General features: G+C 35.7%; 1 protein-coding gene across 1 annotated transcript in view; it reads left to right on the forward strand.

The window, feature by feature from the left end:
* CHUK (conserved helix-loop-helix ubiquitous kinase) overlaps positions 1-10228 on the forward strand; it is a 31619-nt gene that overhangs the window by 4229 nt on the left and 17162 nt on the right. The window contains exons 2-9 of the mRNA XM_005885361.2: positions 1898-1992; positions 3777-3891; positions 5218-5287; positions 6061-6149; positions 7323-7412; positions 7553-7677; positions 7868-7975; positions 9143-9278. Coding sequence (XP_005885423.2) covers positions 1898-1992; positions 3777-3891; positions 5218-5287; positions 6061-6149; positions 7323-7412; positions 7553-7677; positions 7868-7975; positions 9143-9278 — 828 coding nt within the window. The remainder of the gene's footprint in view (positions 1-1897; positions 1993-3776; positions 3892-5217; positions 5288-6060; positions 6150-7322; positions 7413-7552; positions 7678-7867; positions 7976-9142; positions 9279-10228) is intronic.

The raw sequence follows: 10228 nt of genomic DNA on the forward strand, positions 1-10228 counted from the left end.
TTGGAGACATTTTATCTTGGTAACTGCAGACAGCAAAGGTGTTCGAACAGGCCTTCGGCTTCCATATCCCATACGATGCAGTGTATGGCTAATTTGCCTACAAACGTCAGGTGGTCATAATATTCTGGCCACTCAGTGTATAATCCTTCATTTGGAGAGTCATAATCCACATTAGCATATTAAAAGTTCTCAGAACTCCTATAGTAAAGAAACTAATTTAATTTAGTATTTACCATTTTAACCATTTTTAAGTGTACAGTTATGTGGCATTAAGTACATTTACATTGTTGTACAACCATCACTATCTGTCTCTGGAATATTCCCATTTTTTTAAACAGAACTTTTTAAATTTTTTTTGCTGGACATCTATAAACTTTCCACCAAACATTCTTTGTGAAAATGTAGAGTGAGGAAGGCATTTAAGAGTAGGTGAAATAGAAGCTAAGGAGTTGAAGGATCTTACAGAATGAGATCTTTTTGAAATAGATAGCTTCCTGCCTCAGTCATATGAGAATCTGGGTTTAATGTTTATGTTTGTACCAAATTATTTCCATGGTGGTAAAAGCTTACTTGGGACCTGGCTGCAATAAGGTACCTGATTAAAACAAAAGAAAGGTTGAAAGGCATGTGGACTGTGGTTGGGCTGGACCAGTGGTTCCCAACCTTTTATTGATCATGCCCTATATAAGCATCTCTAAAATCCTGATGCCTACCCCCCTCCCCCATGACATACAATTCTTATTATTCAACAAGTGAACTCCTATTCATGTGGAGGAAGCCTAAAAGGCCATTAACTTGATCTAAACAGAGAACATGGTATCCTTGAAAGAGAAAAGTAAAAGTACAAAAGGTCAGTTGAAGTTCGGAAGAAGAATTCACTAAGAAATTGTTAAAAAAAAAAAAAATGAAGTGATATGAAAAAAATAGCAAGTACAGTTTTAAAACAGAATAGAGAACTGAAATGCATAAATATGTCACAATATATATTTATATACTGTATGTGAGGCCCCTAGAACCATAAGAAACGCAAAAAATTCCATGTTAATAACATTCTCAAATTGCCCCCCTGTGGAGCATGTGCCCCACATTGGGAACCACTTAGACTATAGTTTTAGTTCCTGTCTTCTCTCTCCATACATCTACTATCTTATCTCTAGCTTCTCCCTCCCACCTTCCACTCCTCACCCCCATTTAGACTATCGCATACAAGTTATGTCTTGCTTCCTCATCTATATCTTTTCTTTCCTCCTGTTTGGTCCCGACTGCTGTTCCTGGGCTGCATTATTTTTGTTGCCAGAATGTGATGAAGTCTGGCTATTTCCTGTAATGCACATTAGGTTGGGTTTAATTTCAGTCTGACTTGGGTAAATTACTAACCATAAGCAAGAGCTGTTAGGTTCATTTTATAAATATGAAATAGAAGTAGTTATTGTTAGGATTTTTTATGTCATTTGAAATGCAAAGAAAGCAGGAACTAATTTGGAGTTTTTTGTATTAGGTTTGGTCATATTAAAACTTGGTATGGAGGCCAGGAAGCCCTGAATTATCCTCTTCATTCTAGTTCTGCTAGAGGCTGGTGCCTTGTTAGCTGTCTAGACTAAGCCCAAAGAGGGGTTTGATGGGGAGATAGGGTCTTTGCATTTTCCAGCAATATATTATGAGACAGTGTTCTGAAGAGACCTGTTATAGGATCAACCTCAGTCACTTTGCTTGTGTGCTTTGGTGTGTTTGCTCAGTTTTAAAGCATTGGTTCTCATGTTTTACTTAGTAAAAGCATTAATTCAAGAGAGCTAAGCTAAACAATTTTGTTTCCCCAGGTTGGTATTTCTTTGATAGCAAGTAAGTCTGCACAAGAACCTAATTTGTATTATTTTCTGTTGATTTTCTATTTTGGTAGGAACTTGATCTCAAAATAGCAATTAAGTCTTGTCGCCTAGAGCTGAGTACCAAAAATAGAGAACGGTGGTGCCATGAAATCCAGATCATGAAAAAGTAAGTATACTTGACTTATATTTCTCGAGTTCTGCAGCCCAGCCAGAGAACATCATAGAGAAGGAGGCCAGGAAACCATTCTTCATAGGATCTTTTTAGGAGTATATTTTTCTATTTTTCAGTAAGTAGATGTGTTCTATTTCAAATAACAGCATCACATTATGACTAATTTAGTTTAAAAAGTCAGCTAGGTATTATCAGATTCAGCTCTATGAGTACAGAATATGTTTCTTTTGGATCTTGGGCAGTGCTCATCTATTTAACTTCCTAGTTAAATAACAATAACTATTCTCATTTCTTACTTTCACCTAGTTTTGATAAATAGTGTATCTATTGCTTTGTAAAAATTACCCCAAAACTTAGTAGCTTAAAACAACAAACATTTAGAATTTCACAATTTCTGTGGTTTAGGAATTTGGGGATGACTTAACTGATAGTTTTAATGCAGATCTCTCCTGAAACATCCCAGAATGTTGAGTGGAGCTTTAGTCATCCAAAGGCTTGAGTGGGGCTGGAGTATCCACGTCCAGGCTCATTTATATGGCTATTGGTTAGAGGCATCAGTTTTTCACTATATGGGCTTCTTTATAGGGAAACTTAAATGTCTTCATGACATGGCAGCTAGCTTTCTCCAAAGTGAATGATCTGAGAGAGAGCAAGATGAAAGCTGACATATCCCTTAAGATCTTTCCTCAGAAGTTGTACTCCATCCTTTCTGCCACATTCTGTTTGTTAGAAATGAGTCACTAAATACAGCCCACACTCAAGGGGAGGAGTTAACCTCTTAAAGGGAGAAGTGGACATATTTTAAAACCTTCACGGGTAGGATGCGAGCTGCTTCATAAATAATTCTTCTAGTTACCACAGCAACCCCTGTATTTAGGTATTATTGCTATTTTATAGATGAGGAAGTTGAAGCTCAAAGAGTCATAAAATTGGTAGGTAAGAGATTCTGGCTTTGAAATAAGCACTTTCTGACTTCGATATCTGTTGTCAATTCACTTTAATGCTTTTCAAACTCAGAATTGCCAGGAAAGCTTGGTAAAAATATAAATTTTCAGGTTCTACATATAGAGATTCTGTTTCTTTAGGTCCCTAAGACCTGGGAATCTATTGCAGTTTTGAGATCCACTGCATGATGATGATGATGATGATGGCAGCTGGGATGATATATTTTAAGTTAAAAAAAGATGTTAGAAAACAATGTATAATGTGATGCAGTGTTTATTGAAAAAATATATTTGTGTGCAACAGATTAAAATCTGGAAGGCAATTTGCCAAAATTTTTATAGTGTTCACCTCTGGGTAATTCTGTGATTATGGGAGAGGCAGTATGGTATATAGGCTTTGGAGTCAGACTGCCAGATTTTAATCGTTATTTGACCACCTACTTGCTGTGTCATCTTATGTTACTTAGCCAATTTGTGCTTTAGTTTTCTCCTCAGATTTTAATTGTTATTTGACCACCTACTTGCTGTGTCATCTTATGTTACTTAGCCAATTTGTGCTTTAGTTTTCTCCTGTGTGATGAGACTATTAGTAACTCTACACATAATAGAATTATATGACAAGTAAGTGAGTTAATGTATATTAAGGTGCTTACTACTTTGCATATAGAAGTATAATTGTAGTAATAGTGATAGTATTTTTATTTACTAATTTTTAATTATACAAATCATGCCAACCTTTCTTTCCTCACTGCCCCTCAGTTAACTACCATTTCAAACTCATTCCCTTTTTGTTGGAAAAAAAAGTTGATTATAATTTTTTCCCCTTTCTGTTAGGTTGAACCACTCCAATGTTGTAAAGGCCTGTGATGTTCCCGAGGAACTGAATTTTTTGATTAACGATGTACCTCTTCTAGCAATGGAATACTGTTCTGGAGGAGATCTCCGGAAGGTAGTGTGGATGTTTTGAGATGATGAGATAGTAAATCATAAACTTTAACAGTGTTTGAATCACATTCAATATGATAATCTAGAATAAGTTTCCGTAAACTGCAGTGGCAGTGCTGAGTAGTTGTAACAGATACCACTGGCCTTCAAAGCCTAAACTATTTATTTTCTGTCTCTTTACAGGGAATGTTTGCTGACCTCTGATTTAGAACATGCATTCCTTTGTTAGTGGTGGTGTTTCTAGGGTGGGACTATATTCGTGGTGTTAGATTAAAATATCAATGTTTAAGGTGTTTATAAAAAAGTCCCCCTGCCCCCATCTTGTCTATTGTAAATAATGCTGCTATGGAACCAGAGGCATGGATACATGGAACACTGACAAATATCAGAGGGGGGGGCGGTGGTGGTGGTGGAGAGGACTGGATAAAGGAAGGTAAAGGAATTAGCTAAAGAATATATATGCATAGTCCTTGGACACAGACAGTAGTGTGAGGGCCAAGGGAGTAGGGGGTGGAGGCTGAGTGGTGGTGGGCAAAGGGGAGAAAATGGGGGACATCTGCAGTAGGGTCAACAATAAAAAATTTAAATAAAAATAAAGGTGTATTTTTTTTCAATTACAGTTTATTTTCAATATTATTTCATATTGGTTTCAGATGTACAGTATAGTGGTTAGACAATTATATACTTTACAATCCCCTCGATATTTCCAGTACCCCACTGCCATCATGCATAGTTATCATAATATTATTAACTCTATTCCCTAGGCTTTACTTTACATCCCTGTGACTATTTTATAACTACCAATCTGTACTTCTTAATCCCTTCACTTCTTTCATCCAGTCCCCAACCCCCCTCATCTCTGGCAAACATCACTTTGTCCTCTGTATCTGAGTTTGGCTTTTCAAATTGAAACTAGTCCTCATTTGAAGAAGGCATGGTTTTACTCCAAGCCGTAGAGGAAATTCTGCACTGAGGTTCCTCTTGGGATTGGTGATCTCCTGGTTCCTCAACACCTCTCCTCAAAAAGTTCTTTGTATTGCAAATCTTTCTTTCCCATCTTCTTTTAAATCTGCCATATGGATTTTTTATATACATATCTGTGAGATTTTTCAACCTTTTTTATTTCAAATACTTGATCTTTACTTGTAAGCCTTGTCATGAAATTTACATGTTCTCTGTGTGGATTTGGTAATTTTCCCCCTTATATTTTCTTAATCATGACTTATTTTCTTATTTGAATATTTTCTTAGAGTATAGTGATTAATGTGTCACTGTTACTGCCCAGCAGCATTGGCAGTATACATTTTTAGTCCTTTTTTATTTTCTTTAGCTACTCAACAAACCAGAAAATTGCTGCGGACTTAAAGAAAGCCAGATACTTTCTTTACTGAGTGATATAGGTATGTAATCAATATGAAAACGCCGTCATGATTTAATGCCACCTTGGTCCATAAAAGATTCTATATGCTACTATAAAGCATAGATTTTAACATCTATAAGAAATTATCAGAAGATTTTAAGTGTTATTGTTGATGCTAAATTAAAACTAGGATATTTATTTTTTGTTTTGTTTTTGGGTAGGAGTCAATTTTTGGCTAATAGATGCTCCAGTTGCTGACAAAAATGGTGTTATATGACCTAATTTAATTTTGCTCTCTCTCCCTCCTTAATTAACATAGTAATTTCATTTAACAGTGGCATTACATCTGTTAAATAAGTTGTCAAGTCAACTCTTAGGGTGATATCTCTTTTTAATCAGAATAATTCCTGAAAAATCCCTAAAATAATCAGTACATAGGCCCTTAGAGCAAGCTCAAAAGCCAAGAATATGTTTCCCTATGTATTTCCATTTTGCTTCTTTTCCTGGGTCATGGAGGCCAAAGCTTAGTTGAAAAGGGAGGGAAAGGCTACAAGGATAAGTATAGGGTTTTTCTAAATTGCTTTTTCCATTTCTTTTTAATGTTAATTCTCACAAATTAAATGAACATATTTCTGTAGTATTTGTTAAGTATTACTGAATTTTCTGTGGAGAAAATCTTAACTGCTGTAATATTAATTGAGTAGTTATGATGGTCCCTATAAATTTGAGCATTAGAGAAGTACACATTGTGAGATGATTTTTTTTAATTCAGTGTTTTCTCTTACCTCAAATTACATTTTAAATTTTACTTAGGGTCTGGGATCCGATATTTGCATGAAAACAAAATTATACATCGTGATTTAAAACCTGAAAACATAGTTCTTCAGGATGTTGGTGGAAAGGTAGGTGAAAACTGAAGAAATGTTCCCTGACAGTTGAATACAGTATCCCTGTGGTAGTTAGCCTTTGAAGTTTGGTGCCCTTCCATAGCGCTCTTTTTCTACACAGCCCTCACTATACTGAACTGTGGTTGTTTGTCTCCTCTGCTGCCACAGTAGCTCCGTTAGAGAAGGAACTGCACCTGTCTTGTTCACTTCTGTTTTTCCAGCACGGTATCTAGCAGAAGTGGTAGGCAGTGAGCAAATAATTTATTAATCCTTACAAGGCACATTAAAAAGCACAAACATGCATCCTGGGTCTGCATTACTTAAAGAAAAAAAAAGCACATTTACTTAAGTATGTTTTATATATATTTTTAAAAACCTCATTCTCCACAAAATCCCTAAGTTCTATATTTAATTAAAAATCAAAACTTGATTTCTCAGATTCTTAAATTAGTCATCTTGAGAGGAACCAAAAATTGTGAATTGATTCCTGAAATATTTGTTTTTATCAGAATAATTTGAGCCGTTTGTTTGCTGTTAGCACTGAAGTTCCATCCCAATAAAGATGTAAAGCCAAGACTCTAAACTTTGAATTGGATTGTGTGGTCTTATAGTTAGTTAAGATGGTGGGCAGCTGGAAGTGATGAAACCTCGATGATGCTTCTTCCCTTAGGAGGCTTTCATGTGTGCTTAGCACCAACTATCTCTCCCTTCTTTTGAATCCAAAGACTTCAGCATATTTTTGAGGTTAGATGGGTATTTACTCACACTGATCCACTGTAAGATGACATGCTGCTTCTTCCTTTGGAAGTCACCTTTACCTTTGCCTTTCAGTCTAATGGATCAAGTTTATTTTGAATATACCAAAATAAAAATTGATAGCCAATCTATATTTAGTTTTTATCATGTACAGGCACTGTGTTAAATTATTTTTGGGGGCTGTTTCTTTGAATCCTAATAACAGTTCTGTGAAGTAGGGATTGTTAGTAAGATTATATAGGGAATCAAGAGAAGTTTAGGTAACTTGATCAAGATCATAAGGCTAGTTAACTGGTGGAGCTCAGGCCTGAATCACATTTGTGTTATTCCAGAGCTCAAGCTCTTCACCATCACCCTCTCCAGAACCTTATCAGGACATTGTTACCTTTCCATTTCAAATTTCTCAACCATTTAATGCTTATTATTTTGTAGATTATACATAAAATAATTGATCTGGGATATGCCAAAGATGTTGATCAAGGAAGTCTGTGTACATCTTTTGTGGGAACATTGCAGTATTTGGTAAGACATGTATTGTTTCTTTGAATTTAAATATTCCAAATTATCTTATTTATGAAGGTCATAAATATACATAGTAGTTCAAAAATAAAGTACCTTTTCTCTTACAATATGACATTTAAAGCATTTCTTTTCTTTTTAAGGCCCCAGAGCTCTTTGAGAATAAACCTTATACAGCTACTGTTGATTATTGGAGCTTTGGGACCATGGTATTTGAGTGTATTGCTGGATATAGGCCTTTTTTACATCATCTGCAGCCATTTACCTGGTAAGAAATGGAAGAGTACTTCAGTGTGCTTAATGTGAATGAAAATTTTCAGTAACTTGCTTTTTTTCCTCCTCTCTTTAAGTGGTATAATTTCCTTTTAAAAGCATAATTGAATAAAATTAAATGGCAAAAAACTTAGAGATTTTTTGTGAGTCAGGTTGTCTACTGAGGTAGCTTTTGTTTTTTATAGGCATGAGAAGATTAAGAAGAAGGATCCAAAGTGTATATTTGCATGTGAAGAGATGACAGGAGAAGTTCGGTTTAGTAGTCATTTACCTCAACCAAATAGCCTTTGTAGGTAAGTATATTTCAGTTCACCTGTTTCTTCAGGGTTGTAAAAGGGCAGTAGAATTGTCTGTTTCAAGTATTATCATCCAGTAGAACTTTCTGCTATGATGGAAATGTTTTATATTTGCTGACCACATTAGGTTCTTGAGCACTGAAAGGTGAGTGATATGATTGAAGAACTAAATTTTAAAGTTTATTTAATTTTAATTAACTTCAGTGTAAATGCAAATAGCCACTTGTGACTAGTGGCTCCCATGTTGGACAGCACAAGTCTAGTGGAAACAATAACTGCTACCATTCAATTGATTGGCTTAGTTGCTAAGAAGACTCTTGGGATACTGAAGTAAATGTGTCCCTTGGAGAAAAGAACTGGACTTGCCTCTGGAGTTGCCAGCAACTAACTTACATATGTGGGTTTTGGTTTGTTGTTTTTTCTTAGAGAGAGAAAGGGAGAGAAAAAAACATAGATGTGAGAGAGAAACATTCGGTTGCCTCCCATATGCACCGTGACTGGGGATTGAACCTGCAACTTGGATATGTGCCCTGACCAGGAATTGAACCTGGACGGGACAACATTCCAACCAACTGAGCTGCAATGGCCAGGCTGGGTTGTTTTTTTATGGAAAAAGTTTGTCCCCTATCATTTCATGAATTATTTATTTTTATTATTATTTTTACCCAAGGATATTTTTTCCATTGATTTTCAGAGTGGAAGGAAATGTCCCGAATGGAGCCAGGAAGGACCTGCAACCCAGGTATGTGCCCTTGACTGGGAATCGAACCCGTGACCCTCTGGTGCATAGGCCGGTGCTCTCACCATTGAGCCATGCTAGCCAGGGCTATTTTTATTTATTTATTTTTTAGCCTTAACCAAGGAATGAGAGAGAGAAACATTGATCAGTTGCCTTCTGCACGCATCCCAACTAGGGATTGAACCCACAACCCAGGCATGTGCCCTGACTGGGAATTGAATTGTTAACCTTTTGGTGCCCAGGATGATGTTCAGCCAACTGACCCACTCTGGCTGGGCCATTTCATGAATTATTTGAAAGTAAGATACAAAATGGTACAGACAAATAATGAGAAAGGAAATGGACAACCTATAAAATTAACTTTTTTACAGTACTAAAGGAATATTGGAACAAGGATTTTCACCCTATTTTTGTATGTTTTGTAGTTTAATAGTAGAACCCATGGAAAATTGGCTACAGTTGATGCTGAGTTGGGATCCTCAGCAGAGAGGAGGACCTATTGATCTTACTTTGAAGCAGCCAAGATGTTTTGTATTAATGGATCACATTCTGAATTTGAAGGTTAGTTTCTTATGAATGGGGTCTATTTCAGAAGACTTGCATTAAATTTAACAAGTTTATTTGGAAAATTAGTATTAAATATATTTTAATAGTCTTTTCCTGATGCTTATTTGAAAAAGAAAATTATTTTTTTAGAGTAGATGTGTTTTTATTTTTTTAGTAAGCCTTCTCAGTTTTACTTTTAAGTGGTCTTTGCTTTGAAGCATCTTTTGGATTTTCCCCTTCCTCAGATTGGGGCCTCATTCATTTAGGTCTGGACTTGGTTTGGTGAGAAAGGTTTCTACCTGCCTTACATGCCTCTATAGTTCTACCCATTTTATAATCCATGCAGCATGAACTGCCCATCTCATCTTTTAAAAATACATTTTTATTTCCCTGTCCAAGAAACCAACATAGTTCTTCCTTGCCTACCAAGTCAACTTTAAAGGTTCCCTTCTCTTCTCTTTTCTACCTTTTTTAAACATAAAGGGTTATTATATATTAAAGGAAAGTTAATGCTTTACCTCTGTAATAAGCATTTCCAGCAGATATAATTTTAATCTACAGGGGTATGCAAAAATAAGTTTACAATTGTGAGTACGTGAAACAGAGTTTATTCTTGTAATATCATTTCCTTATTAATTATTATACTTCTAATTATTCTTATTCTTATTAACCCCTTTTCTCACCCCTGTACACTGTCAATGTAAAGCATTGGAAAAACAAAGCTGTTACTTTGTATAGCTTATCTAAGGACAGTTGGGAGGAAGAGGATTTAAAATCATGTTAAAAAAACTGACCTCTAACTCTGTGGCCTCTAACTCTTGGTTATCTCACCTAACTCAGTTTCACACTTAGTTCGCCTGTATTAGTCTACCCCTACCTTCAGTGGGTCTTTAGTTAAGAGTATTTTCTTTTTCTTTTTTTTTATTGCTTAAAGTATTACAAGGAGTATTACATATGTTTCCTTC

Source organism: Myotis brandtii, unplaced genomic scaffold, assembly GCF_000412655.1.
Source record: "Myotis brandtii unplaced genomic scaffold, ASM41265v1 scaffold902, whole genome shotgun sequence".
Lineage (NCBI taxonomy): Eukaryota > Metazoa > Chordata > Mammalia > Chiroptera > Vespertilionidae > Myotis > Myotis brandtii.